Raw genomic sequence first — 14660 nt, 5'->3', positions numbered from 1 at the left:
AAAAAAAGAACACAATATTCCTAACCTAAAAGTACATGACAATGTTATTATCCGCAACATGCTTCATCAGATTACAGAAATAAAGTTATCAGCAACATGCTTCGTCAAAAAATATTTTAATTAAATAATTGAAAGAGTATGTTTCCAATCTACATAAACAAAATTAATGGAATAACCTAATTGCCAAAAACGTGTAGTTATGCCCCTTTAATTGTAACCATTTTTACCATAACCAGTAAGTGGGAAAGTACACATGTGTAATATGAATGGACTTTAAACACGCAATTCTAAATATTAACGAAACAGTGATAGAACAACTATAACTATATAGATTTTTGTACTGATCAGTAAGTCATCATTGACTGATTTGTTTTTCAATTTTACTTACGCTATGCAAAAGGTTTGAAGTTTTTTTTTTTTTTTTTATTGCTTAAATCTGTGGACGAGCTCACAGCCCACCTGGTGTTAAGTGGTTACTGGAGCCCATAGACATCTACAACGTAATGCGCCACACACCTTGAGATATAGTTCTAAGGTCTCAGTATAGTCACAACGGCTGCCCCACCCTTCAAACCGAAACGCATTACTGCTTCACGGCAGAAATAGGCGGGGCGGTGGTACCTACCCGTGCGGACTCACAAGAGGTCCTACCACCAGTAATTACGCAAATTATAATTTTGCGGGTTTGATTTTTACTGCACGATGTTATTCCTTCAACGTGGAAGTCAATCGTGAACATTTGTTGAGTACGTATTTCATTAGAAAAATTGGTACCCGCCTGCGGGATTCGAACACCGTTGCATCGCTACATACGAATGCACCGGACGTCTTATCCTTTAGGCCACGACGACTTCAGAAGGTTTGAAGTTAATTGCTAATAATAAATCAATGTTCTAAGTTATTACAATTGGCTTTTTTTTGCGCAGAGAGACCTATTCGCGGCAAAAGCAGACAGCGCTTCAGGGGTAGATCGAAAATTATCTTCGTCTTCGGCAGGCAGTATGAAGAACAAATGGTTGAAGGCTTTTCGGAGCCTAAAGCCGCCTAGCGCACCTCCGCCACACGTGCCAGATAAGTGAGTATCGTATAATATTATCGCTGCTAATTTTACTCACAATATCACCATAAATTTAAATTCTAACTAATTTATGATTACCTACACGACTTTCAAAAGTATTAATGGAAAATGTTTCTCTTTTTAAATAGTGTATTCAGAGCGATTAAGTAAAATAGTAATTAGCCAGATAACATCCTTTGTTCTACGTTCTTTTATAATACATATTAATGGATATTGTAATTTAGTTGTTTAAAAACACACCTCAATCAGAAAAAAAAACAAAATACATTTTCGATTTTTATATCTATAAAATGAATCAAATTTTATTTTCTAATGAATAGTTTTAAAATTTTCCAAGAGTCTTCGTATTTTCTACGAAATATGTACTTGGGTTTTCAAAAAGTGGTGCTTGAACTGCTTCGAAACTAATGAAAAGCAGCTGCTTACGTATTTGCTAAGAACGCTGCATTATTGAAATTCGTTTCCACTTCAGTAAAACTAAGAAAAAAAGATCTCCAAAGCAAATATCAGTAAATACAGTAAAATATTCGTATATAGTCAGATAATGCGAATAAAATAATGTAATATATAGTATTATATAATATATACAATAATTTACCGATACGAAAGATAAAAAAAATTCCGACATAGGCACGAAAATACACTAGCACAGAGAAAATAATTGTAGATGTTTTGTTGCACACAATATATTTTCAGAAAATACGAGACAGAAGTAAAAAAAAAGGTAAACAAACGTTCTCACTAAGTAAAGTAATGTCAGTGTACTGCAGATTTCCCGAATAGTAGAAATTCGTAATTAATTCGTGAAATGGTTTTGTTTCAAAACATCAATATCTGTGTTGTAAAGTAGATATTGTAATATTGTAATTTACGTAAACATAAATAACGTCAATCTGGCGTTTAGGTCGACCACAGGATTTAGCTCGTAAGATGAATTGGCCCGCATATCTATATCCCGCATAATCCCTGGAATCTAGAAGCGGTATGACTCACCTTAGTATTGGCTAACTGAACTAATTATACCATTTACGGGTTTATTGGAATCTATGCTATATATGAAACTATTTATAAATATTAATAACACAAAAACGGCTGAAGGGATTGGATAGAAATTTCATGGAACATTCAACTAAGAAAAGATTATTTCTACCGAAACTATATTTAGAAAAACTTGTTATAATCGGTTTAATTATTATTCCTACATAACCGTGTTTAAAATTATTTTCTAAGCAGTTTCCTTAATCCATAAGCAAATTATATAAATGTTATTAATAACTACTGAAACCCGGACGCGTTCTGATTTTAAAAAAATATATCGATAACTGGAAAGAACTCACGTAGCTCTTATCTTACGTTCATACTATTACAAAGACCTTCCCTGAATAGCAAATAATAATTGAACCAAGTCTTATCAAAATCGAATCAAAGGCTTAGCGACCCATATATATACATAAATTTTTGTTTAAATATATATCAAAAGCTAAATCGAAGGACAACGCATATACGTGCTGACCGTGAGTGATGGTAACATACGAAACAGCGAAAACAAATGACTCAAAATACAAACAATACCAATATATCTTTATATATATATACACGAGACATTGTAGGTGTGTACACGAATATCGACTAGATTGGAAAGGCGTTGTGCTGTCTGAACGATCGACATGTCGCCGAAATTGAATGAACCAGATAGTCTGTAATCACGAACAAAAGGAAGCTAGATCTGAAACTGGCGTATTATACACAAACAGTACGCCAACAACGAATTTCGTATTACATAATGTAAAACTATTAGACGCAATACACAAACAAGATTATTATAACGAGAACTTGCACAAAATCATGTAGAGCTTCTTTTAATAGTGCTTCTGGAAATCCGATTACACTGTCGGATAATTTGTAACTAGCAATTTAGTCTTAATAAATTACTATATAAATTGAATTAAATTGCACATTTAAAAGGGATCAGTGACAGGGATTTTGTCGGGTTCCTCCGGGAAAGGTACCCGACAATTAGGGCCGAGTATGTTAGGTATAGGGCCTCTCGTGGCAATCCCTCTCCCCCCGCGTCCGTCGCCGCGTTTCTCAACCGTGCCTCGGAGGCACGCCGCGCGCCCCCCGCCGCCGCGTCAAGTTCGAGCGCACGTTCCCACGATGCGGCTCACGTAGCGCCTAACGCTACCCCCACCCCCGCGCCCGCGTCGATTACGTCATCTCGCGCTTCGTCCGTCGCGACCTCGATTGTTTCGAGTTCAGGCTCCGATACCGAATCGGAGATGGATTTCGAATCCGCGTCAAGCCCTCAGCCTGGAACTTCGGATGGGTTCCAAACCGTAACGCGCGGTAAAAAGCGTACTCGCGCCGTGGAGTCCCGGAGCTCCACGACGAAGCAGACAAAATCCGCGACCGCCTCCCGCCCGCAGGTAGTCGTGACACCGGAGTCGGACTCCGCTCGCCGCGTAACCCCGCCGCCGCGTCCCAAGCCCGCGCCCGCTCCTAAAGCAGCTGCCCCGCCCCCGCTGATTCTCCAGGAAAAAACTGCGTGGAACCGCGTTTCCCAGGCCCTTCAGGCAAATAAAATCAACTACACCCATGCGCGTAACGTCGCGCATGGGATTCAGATCAAGGTCGCAACGCCGGGCGACCATAGGGCCCTCTCAGCATACCTCCGAAAGGAGAACATAGGTTTCCACACCTATGCTCTTCAGGAGGACCGCGAGCTCCGCGTAGTAGTACGCGGAGTCCCCAAGGAGTTGGACATAGACTATGTTAAGGAGGATCTGACCGCTCAGGCCCTCCCGATAGTTAGTGTGCACCGGATGCACAGCGGGCGGGGCAAACAGCCCTATAATATGATACTCGTGGCGTTAGAACCCACCCCGGAGGCCAAAAAGAAGATCGCATGTCTCACGACAATTTGCGGCCTATCCGGGATCTCGATCGAAGCCCCCCATAAGCGTGGCACTCCCGGGCAGTGCTACCGATGTCAGCTTTACGGCCACTCGGCTCGTAATTGCCACGCGCGCCCCCGCTGCGTAAAGTGCCTCGGCGACCACGCCACACTAGATTGCTCGCGTGTTAGGGAAACCGCGACCGAACCTCCAAGCTGTGTCCTATGCCTTAAGCAAGGGCACCCCGCGAACTACCGTGGATGTCCTAGGGCTCCGCGAAAACGTCCGACCCACCCAGCCCCCCGAACCGTCGGCCCAAAGACTTCGGCGCCTTCAGTGCCGAAACCCGCCTTCGTGCCGGCTGCAGTTCCCACGGTGTCGGCGTGGAAAAAACCGCTGCCGTATACGAAGGCGGGAACGGAAACCGCACCCCCGCCCCCGCTCGTGACACGCCCCGCGCCCCAGCCCCTGCTCGCACCTCGCCCCGCGCCCGCGTTCCGTCCCCCGCAACCCTCTGCCGCCAACGACTTCGCGCTCGTGCGTGACTTCGTCACCGCGGTCAACTTCGACCGTCTGCGATCGTTCGCAGACGCGATACGTAGGTCGGTAACCCCCGAACAGCGGCTCGCGGCCGCTTTCGATCACATGGACGTTTACGAGTCCGTGTCGCGTACGTTATAAAATCTTTACCGGTAACCAATGGCGCAAAAAGGTAGAGAAAAACCGTATTCCCTTACGTTAGCATTCTACAATGCTAACGGACTCGCGCGGCAACGCGATCAAATTTTCGAATTCCTCCGCGATAATCTTGTAGATATTCTATTAGTGCAGGAAACCTGTCTGAAGCCCTCGCGTCGCGACCCGAAAGTCGCGAATTACGTCATGGTTAGGAATGACAGACTCACCGCCTCCAAAGGCGGGACTGCCATTTACTATAGGCGGGCCCTGCACGTTGTCCCTCTCGATACTCCCTCGCTCTCACATATCGAGGCGTCAGTGTGCCGTATCTCGCTGACGGGACACCAGCCGATCGTCATCGCATCCGTTTATCTCCCCCCGGACAAGCCCCTTCTGAGCAGTGACATCGAGTCACTGTTCGGCATGGGAGACTCCGTCATCCTGGCAGGCGATTTAAATTGCCACCACACTAGGTGGAACTGCCATCGTACTAACGTTAACGGTAGGCGTCTCGACGCGTTTATAGACGACCTCACCTTTGAAATAGTCGGTCCCCCAACTCCAACATGTTATCCGTATAACATCGCGCTCCGTCCGAGCACTATAGACCTGGCATTGCTTAGGAACGTAACTCTGCGCTTGCGTTCCATCGAAGCAATGTCAGAGCTCGACTCAGACCACCGACCTGTCGTTATGCAGCTCGGTCGCCCCCACAACCCAGTCACTGTTACGAGGACCATGGTGGATTGGAATAAGCTGGGCACGTGCCTAGCCGACACCGCTCCGCCAATCCTCCCTTACGGCCCGGATTCGAATCTATCCCCCGAGGACACCGTCGAATCCATAAACATCATTACCGATCACATATCTTCCGCGATCATTAGATCTTCTAAAGAAGTCGATGTGGAGGACAGCTTCCACCGCATCAGACTGTCCCCCGATCTTAGGAATCTCTTAAGAGTTAGGAACGCGGCAATCCGGGCCTACGATCGTCTTCCCACGCATTCAAACCGGATTCGGATGCGTCGTCTACAACGCGAAGTCCACTCCCGCTTAAGCGACGCGCGTAACGATAATTGGCATAGTTATTTAGAACAACTCGCGCCCTCCCACCAAGCATACTGGCGACTAGCTAGGACTCTCAAATCCGAAACTACCGCTACTATGCCTCCCCTCGTACGCCCTTCAGGCCAACCACCGGCATTCGATGACGATGACAAGGCTGAGCTGCTGGCCGATGCACTGCAAGAGCAGTGCACCACCAGCACTCAACACGCGGACCCCGAACACACCGAGTTAGTCGACAGGGAGGTCGAGCGCAGAGCTTCCCTGCCGCCCTCGGACGCGTTACCCCCCATTACCACTGACGAAGTTAGAGACGCGATCCACAACCTCCAACCTAGGAAGGCACCCGGCTCCGACGGCATCCACAACCGCGCGCTAAAATTTTTGCCAGTCCAACTGATAGCAATGTTGGCTACAATTTTAAATGCCGCTATGACGCACTGCATCTTTCCCGCGGTGTGGAAAGAAGCGGACGTTATCGGTATACATAAGCCGGGCAAACCGACAAACGAAACTTCTAGTTACCGTCCGATTAGTCTCCTCTCGACGATAGGAAAAATTTACGAACGGCTCCTTAGGAAACGCCTCTGGGATTTTGTTACCGCGAACAAAATTCTCATTGACGAACAGTTCGGATTCCGCTCTAAACACTCGTGCGTACAACAAGTGCACCGCCTCACGGAGCACATTCTGATAGGACTAAATAGGCGTAAACAAATCCCGACCGGCGCCCTCTTCTTCGACATCGCGAAGGCGTTCGACAAAGTCTGGCACAACGGTTTAATTTATAAACTGTACAACATGGGAGTGCCAGACAGACTCGTGCTCATCATACGAGACTTCTTGTCGAACCGTTCGTTTCGATATCGAGTAGAGGGAACTCGTTCTCGTCCCCGTCAACTGACCGCCGGAGTCCCGCAAGGCTCCGCGCTCTCCCCGTTATTATTTAGTTTGTATATCAATGATATACCCCGGTCTCCGGAGACCCATCTAGCGCTCTTCGCCGATGACACGGCTATCTACTACTCGTGTAGGAAGATGTCGCTGCTTCATCGGCGACTCCAGATCGCAGTAGCCACCATGGGACAGTGGTTCCGGAAGTGGCGAATAGACATCAACCCCACGAAAAGCGCAGCGGTGCTCTTCAAAAGGGGTCGCCCTCCGAACATCACTTCGAGCATCCCACTCCGTAGTAGGCGCGCAAACACCTCCGCCGTTAGTCCCATCACTCTCTTTGGCCAGCCCATTCCGTGGGTCTCGAAGGTCAAATATCTAGGCGTCACCCTCGACAGAGGGATGACATTCCGTCCCCATATAAAAACGGTACGCGACCGCGCCGCGTTTATTCTAGGACGACTCTATCCAATGCTTTGTAGTCGAAGCAAACTGTCCCTCCGCAATAAGGTAACTCTCTACAAAACTTGTATACGCCCCGTCATGACGTATGCAAGCGTAGTGTTCGCTCACGCAGCCCGCACCAACTTGAAATCCCTTCAGGTTATTCAATCACGATTCTGCAGGATAGCCGTCGGAGCGCCTTGGTTCCTTAGGAATGTGGATCTCCACGACGACCTGGAGCTCGACTCTTTTAGTAAGTATCTACAGTCGGCATCGCTGCGCCATTTTGAGAAGGCGGCACGACATGAGAACCCTCTCATCGTAGCCGCTGGAAATTACATACCCGACCCAGTAGACCGAATGGTAAACCGTCGACGTCGCCCAAAGCACGTCATTACGGATCCTCCTGATTCATTAACGGTGCTTTTAGGCACCACAAGCACCGGTCACCGTCCTCGTCGAACCCGTCGCTTGCGACGAAGGGCTCGACGAGCGAACTAACCCATAGACACAGCCCACTGAGTTTCTCGCCGGATCTTCTCAGTGGGTCGCGTTTCCGATCCGGTGGTAGATTCTGCGAAGCACTGCTCTTGCTAGGGTCAGTGTTAGCAACTCTCCGGTTGAGCCCCGCGAGCTCACCTACTAACGTTAGGGTGAAGCTGAAATAGCCTCTCAAGGCTATCAGCATAGGTAGGAGAAAAAAAAAAAAAAAAAATTTAAAAGGTACTAGTGGTCCCGCAGTAGTCGAAATTCGACTATAATTAACTGAAATTATAAGTTTGAACATCATTATGGTTCTATTGTCAAAGAGACAAAGACTATTTATTATATTTCTATAATCACAGATTTCGCCAAGACTACACTATACAAATAAAATTAATGATAAACCATATTAAGTAATCTGTTCTCAATTTGACCACAGACTCTAAGCAATAACAAAAGTTTGACAGTAAACAAATAGTATGTGTGTATGTAAGAGTATATAAGTGTGTGTCAAATACATGGTAGTGCGTGTGATGTTTTTTTTATTAATTTAATGCATAATTAAAAAAAAAGAATTGCATTGTGCACTTCTTCTCCATATTCTCTATAAGTGTGGAAAATTTCATACTCCTCCGTCCGCGAAATTTTCGTAAAAAGGGATACAACGTTTTTGCTTCACGTATTAATATACTTATATAGATTCAATAGGTAGGGTAGGTATTCAACAAAATCAGACGATTTAACTTGCACACTGCATAGTCTTTGAACTGAAGATAACGAGATGCATACAAGAGTTAAAATATTTGCTCGAAACAAACGAAGCCGTACGCTAGATTTGACTTTTCGTAAAATATTTTTACAGAAACTCTTTGATGTCCCACGTTTTAGAGGATTCTGCACCGATAAACGTCTGACTATTCATTAAAGGAACGAGTCGCAATAGCCTCATAGCCGCTAGCTGTTGCTACCATATTTTCTTAACACATCCAACATCTTCTCTTCAATTTACTTCTACTACCCTAATTCTTACTACTTATTTCACACAACTTTCCCAATTTTTCCAGCGATAGGACATAATGTTAACCTACACTGTGGATACCACCGTCCTACATATTTTTCTAGTTTAGCATTCACTCGTAACAGTTTTTAGGGTAGGATAGCCGTATAGCAAATCTTTTGAGGCTTGAAACCACAAGTCTCAAGGTAAGCATTGCAAGGTAAGCATATGTGATGTCAATGGAATCGAATAGCGACAATTCCCCGTGTACATCATGAGCTGCAGGCTCAACTAATACAAACTCAAAATCGGACGTAGTCGTGGTTTATATTTATTTTCAATTTTATACCGAATTTTAAATTCCGCTGTCTTTGAGAAATTGCGACTACAATCCTTACTAATAGTAGACACTAACGTGAAAATTCCATACAACTTGACTCCTACACATGACACAATTTCCATTGCAGCGCATACACGTTTAATCAAAATTAGATAGTCCTACTGAGCCAGGAATCTAGTCTCGACTATACGCCGTATACATTTACGACGTAGACAGTTTTGATTACGGCCTAACTTTTACAAAAAAAATACCCTTATTCACTAGTAGGTAAAGTTCACCGAATCGTTAAAGTCGCCACAATGACGTCAAAGTTATTGTAGTCTAAAAGATAAGACGTCCGGTGTGCTTGAATCAAACGATGTGATTATAACGGAGTTCAAATAACGCAGGTAATTTTATTCTAAGGAAATATACACTTAACACGTGCTCACGAACGACTTTCAGGACAAAGATTAAGACTAAGACTAAGATTAAGACTATGATCGAATATCCTAGGGAGTAAGTATTCACATTGCTACAGACGATCACGATGCCTACCGGTGCCTTCAGTCAAATTGTGATTCCAGCAAGAAGGAAGCTAATTTTAATTGTATATACATAATAATATGTCTTCGAATTGCGTTCTCGGTGGCGTAATGTACTTTGTGTATCTTTGTATCACAATATTTAACTAGTTCAGTTTACACCACGCTATTAATTCAAATTATGAAGTGTGTAATATTTTGCTTTACAGGTTTTACACGTACATTTCTGTGTTTGTATCATTGTAAGATATTCATTTTAATCACTTGTGCCTATTTGTGAGAGATTCAAAATAAACTCAAAGAATATAATATAATAATTGCAATAAATCCAACTGGTACTAATTGAATCTCTTACAATATTAATCAAATTTATTGGTACTCTGTGATGACCTCGATTTTTGACAGGTGGATTTAAATAATGTACATACCTACTAGTGAAGCCTTATGTTGTTGATTCGAATATTCTTTATTCATTTCAATTTCAATCCACACATCGATACATCACAGAATGTAATTGCAATACTTTGTCTATTTTATAAATTGTCACGATTTTGGTGTTTTGTTCATGTTGTTATTTCTCTCTTTTTGCATCATTAAGAAAAAATCAAATGTACCACGCTGTGTCAACGGTTATGGCGATGAGGTAATTGTGCCCTGTAGGTGTGAGATTTGTGACACGAACTGATAAATGTGCTACTATCCTCGATACATGCCCCTGAAACTACTTACTCATCCTTTCTCACTTAGCAAGTACACTCAAATATAGCATGTTTCTGTACCACACAATATTTTAAGTAGTTTTAATGTTCACCGGCTTTATTCCGCTACACCAAGCTTCAAGGCAAAGGCAACGTTCCCGAAATGCCCTTTAATTATATTAAATTCGCTCACTCGCTCGCTTTCGATTAAGTTCGCGTTTCTTAAAAATCTGCTGATGTCGCTTTGTATTCTGGTTGTTGGTTTTAATTAAGTGAAAATTCTTTGTTAGAGACAGTTCATGACATTTCTAGAAGAACGTTAATTAAACGAAGCCCATTAAGGCCTGTGATTACTTTTGTGCTAATGTTGGTAGGTAAACGATTACCACCGCCGACTTGGTCAACGGCGTCTCACCTTAACCTTGGACGCCATCGATTAATTTCGCTGTCGTGTTTTACACATGCAACCACATACGATCAATTTATCGATGAATTCTAAATGTCTCCATTTGTAGTCTGCCTTATTTCTATGGATGACGCAAATACACATTTCGTCTTTTCGCATTAAAAGTGTACGATTTCCTAAAATATTCGAAATTGAGTTAATATGCGGAATCATTTGGTATCACCAGTAGGTATTTTTCTCGTAAATACTGTCAAAAGAGCGTAGTTTAGATTTAATTATTTTTTTCGTTTATCTATTATTTGACTACTATTAACAAAATGAATACATAATTTTATCTTACTTTAAAAGACAGATAATGTAACTGGTAAAAAATAAATGTTGCAAAGATGATTAATATTAAAAACATCAATCAACCTTTCATCATCAAACACAAAAAATCATCAATCAACCTTTAAAACACTCTCGTGTAAAATTAAATAAGTTTTGAGATTATACAGTTTTAATGCGACAAGACGATTTATGTTGTGTTCCGTAATTTCGATTTTGAAACCATTGAAAACAATAACTATAATAAATTTGTAATAGTTAGTTTTTGCAATAATATAGAAACTACCTACAAAATTATATAATTAAAATATTTTATTTCGTAGGAGAAATGGTGCGGCGCGCGAATCTATGCGTTCAGGAGATTCCGAGGCACACAATTTCCAAGAATATACATACAAAAAAATCACACCTTGCGATGTATGTTCACAAGTGCTACGAGGTAAGTAATCTCTATTTATAAAAATGAATTGCTGTTCGTTAGTCTCGCTAAAACTCGAGAACGGCTGTACCGATTTGGCTAATTTTGGTCTTGAATTATTCGCGGAAGTCCAGGGAAGGCTTAAAAGGTGAGAAAATATAAAAAAGCTCGGAATTATATAAAAACAAACAATTTTGTTTTTCCTTTGATGTGTCCCCTTGATTTGTCTTTTATTTATCGATTGAGGCACTTCGAACTCTGCCGGGTCAGCTAGTACATTCAAAATTTTTTATAACAAGAAGTTTTTGACATAAGCTCAGTACCTATTGTTGTTGTTAGGAACACACCCAACTAATAAATTTGTTGGCGATCTAGACTATGATACCAGAAGTCGTATTTGAAGTCCAATAGGCGTCGGTTTCTTTGTTATAAAGATTCGGCTATTTAAGTCTTCGTTTCCAATTTTTTTTCTCGAATATCTACCAACTTTGGCAACATCTTAAATACCCTCGGAAATACATTTTAATATTAGAAGTGAGAGGTGCAATGAAGTCCTTGTTTCGTTCAAGTCAAATACATAATAGTAATAATAAAGTTTGTTTTACTAATATTGAAAAATAAATATCAATAGGAAAAGCATTTTTAACGATTGATCAATTTTATAAACATATCGTGAGTTTGTTTTTTCAAATTATATGTTACGAGAATCAGCTGAAGTATTTCAAGATTCGTGTTACATGTAAGAAACCCACAAAAAGTATTGTACCGATAAAAGTCTTTGTTCTAAAATCTCTAATTAGAGACTACTTTGGTAGCCCCAGATAAAGTCCTTAATCGCGTACAAATCCGATTATTTTATTTCTGTTTTCAGCTCTTCGGAGGATTTATAATTACAATGTTTTTTTAAGATAGCAACGAAATTAATAAAGTTAAATATTTTATAAGTTTATTACGCGGTTTTCATACTTTACTATAGTAGGCTACTTAGATGATACACGTCCTTACGGATCCATCAGATGCAATAACCTTTGCATTAGACGCCTTCAGCTCTAACACTAGGAGCAGGCTTAGGGACCCCGGTAACCGTACTCGTCAAACTCGACAAAGAGTTCGCCGTGCAACCTAACCCATGAATCAGCTCGCTGAGTTTCTCGCCGGATCTTCTCAGCGGGTCGCGATTCCGATCCGGTAGTAGATTCATTCGCGAAGCAGCTGCTCTTGAGCTGTTAGGTCTCCTTCGGAGGCGCTTGGGTAGCTGTTAGCAAATCCCACCCCTGCTGGCTGAGCCTTTGCTCGCCCACCTGTCCTGGTGAAACTGGAAAGGCCTCCAGGCTACCAGTAATCCATCAATCATAAAAAAAAAAACTTAGATGATGCAGTTAATAAGATTCTAAAACCGATCTTTCCATTTATTCTACAAAATATTTGCTAGAAAACCATCACAGTTCTCAATATTTACAGTAAACAGCTTTTGAATTTTCCATGCTTCAAACGAAAAAGAATTTTTACTTCGCGGCAGAATGGTGGTAGAATCTCAATAAGTCTTGCCATCAATAATTAATAAAAACCAAAATAGCTTTCTTAGTCAAAACATTTACAAAAAATCAGGTACATATTGACACGCTAAGATTAATATATCTTGATAAAGCTATAGAATATTGTTAAATTCATAATTTGATCACAAAACAAATAACACTCGGGCTGCGTTCGTGTTTGTGGTGGTACAGCCCGCGCAATCGATATTATAATGTCGTAGCAAAATCGACTAAGCACGTGCCATATCTCAATTTTCCTTCATCGCATATTCTCGAGGCAATTTTCTAACGTATCAAATTTCAACAAAACGAACAAATAAAACTACAAATATCAACAACACGTAAACGTACAAAAAACAACTTCTTCATTACTAATCCTACTAAGAATGACAAGAATTCTTTAATTATATGAATTCACAGCGTTATAGTGACTATACATAATAATATGCCTACTGATTTTTGTGAAAACTAAGATATGCACTGGCATATCACAGAATTTTTTATTTTGAAGTGAAAACTTCTTTAGAATCGTTGTGATTTCAAACCAGTTGCAACGGAAAAAACGACAGGTAAGAGACACAAATACAAAAATGTGTAGGATGAAGCCAGCAAAGAATGAGACAGAAATATACATACTATAGCGCCATCTGTGATATTTTTTAATACTAACGTGTGTATGAAAGCTCTTGTAGTGAATTTTAATTTAGGATTATACGTGAAATTAAAATATCAATTCACAGAGGGCGCTACCTTACAATTATTTACTAATGACAAAATTTTACACATACTTAAGACGTTTAGGATAATTGTATTTGAATTTTGGAAGGTTTCACTTCTGCCACGTGGGAATTGCACACATTTTGTTTTTATTATTATTTATTTATAACTAGCTGACCCGGCAGACTTCGTGGTGCCTCAATCTATAAATCAAAAATAATCCGTCCGATTTTGTGTGTCCACTTTGATGTGTCCCCACACATCAAAGGAAAAAAATTATGATATTTTTATTCAATTCTGAGCATTTTCATATTTATCTACCTTTTAAACCTTCCCTGGACTTTTACGAATAATTCAACACTAAAATTAGCCAAATCGGTCCAGCCGTTCTCGAGTTTTAGCGAGACTAACGAACAGCAATTCATTTTTATATATATAGGTTAAAAGTTTTGATTTTTCATTTGCTACAACTAGTAGTTAATTCGTGGTTTAATTACGGGCGTGGTTTCTTCACACCCGTATGCTTAAAAATTACGTGTTTAACTTGTTTTAGTGAAGGTAGGCCGTATTTTAATTTTCAAACCCGTACAGGTAATATACAGGCAATACACCCATGTTGCCTATTGATTCCGTAAATCCTTAAGCAGCATTAATGAATGCCTGTTTTTGAGTAGCTGGGGTAGTAGGTGGACGTTATTACAATATAATCATGTTTTCAATTTACATCTCAACTTGGGCGATTGCGTTCACATTGGAATATGTTAGACTGCCCGAAAAAATACCGTAATGTTTCCAGGGCTTATGTATGCGAGTTTCTTTCCACCGTGACTTTTATATACTTCAACAGATTCAGGTACGCGAGGCCTCGTTAGAATCCTTAAAGGCTTCAAAATCATCCCGAGTGACGCTGTCTTTTTAAGAGCAGTTTAAGAGATATTTCTTTTAAATTCAATATTATTGTTTTTTATAAATATTCCTTTAAAGTAATGTCAACGCCTAAAGAAAACGTTGAACAGGCTTAGTTTATTTGATACCTCAGTTTAAAGAGAAATTCATCAAATAATAAAAATAAAAAAATCCTGAGAGGTGTCAATAATATATTCGTCATAAATTACAAAGATTTTGGGTGTGTAAGCGAAATTATTAATACAATGAAAAACTT

General features: G+C 41.0%; 1 protein-coding gene across 23 annotated transcripts in view; it reads left to right on the top strand.

Moving 5' to 3' along the window:
- Stacl (SH3 and cysteine-rich domain-containing protein) overlaps positions 1 to 14660 on the top strand; it is a 182620-nt gene that overhangs the window by 150084 nt on the left and 17876 nt on the right. For 21 of the 23 annotated variants that reach the window (XM_089736870.1, XM_089736868.1, XM_089736866.1 and 18 more), the window contains 3 exons: positions 927 to 1075; positions 9996 to 10040; positions 11152 to 11267. In XM_089736870.1, the coding sequence (XP_089592996.1) occupies positions 927 to 1075; positions 9996 to 10040; positions 11152 to 11267 (310 nt within the window). The remainder of the gene's footprint in view (positions 1 to 926; positions 1076 to 9995; positions 10041 to 11151; positions 11268 to 14660) is intronic. The other 2 variants (XM_089736867.1, XM_028182805.2) reach the window with 1 other exon arrangement.

Source organism: Bombyx mandarina, chromosome 22, assembly GCF_030267445.1.
Source record: "Bombyx mandarina strain Sakado chromosome 22, ASM3026744v2".
NCBI lineage: Eukaryota > Metazoa > Arthropoda > Insecta > Lepidoptera > Bombycidae > Bombyx > Bombyx mandarina.
This window is presented reverse-complemented; position numbering and strand designations above follow the sequence as displayed.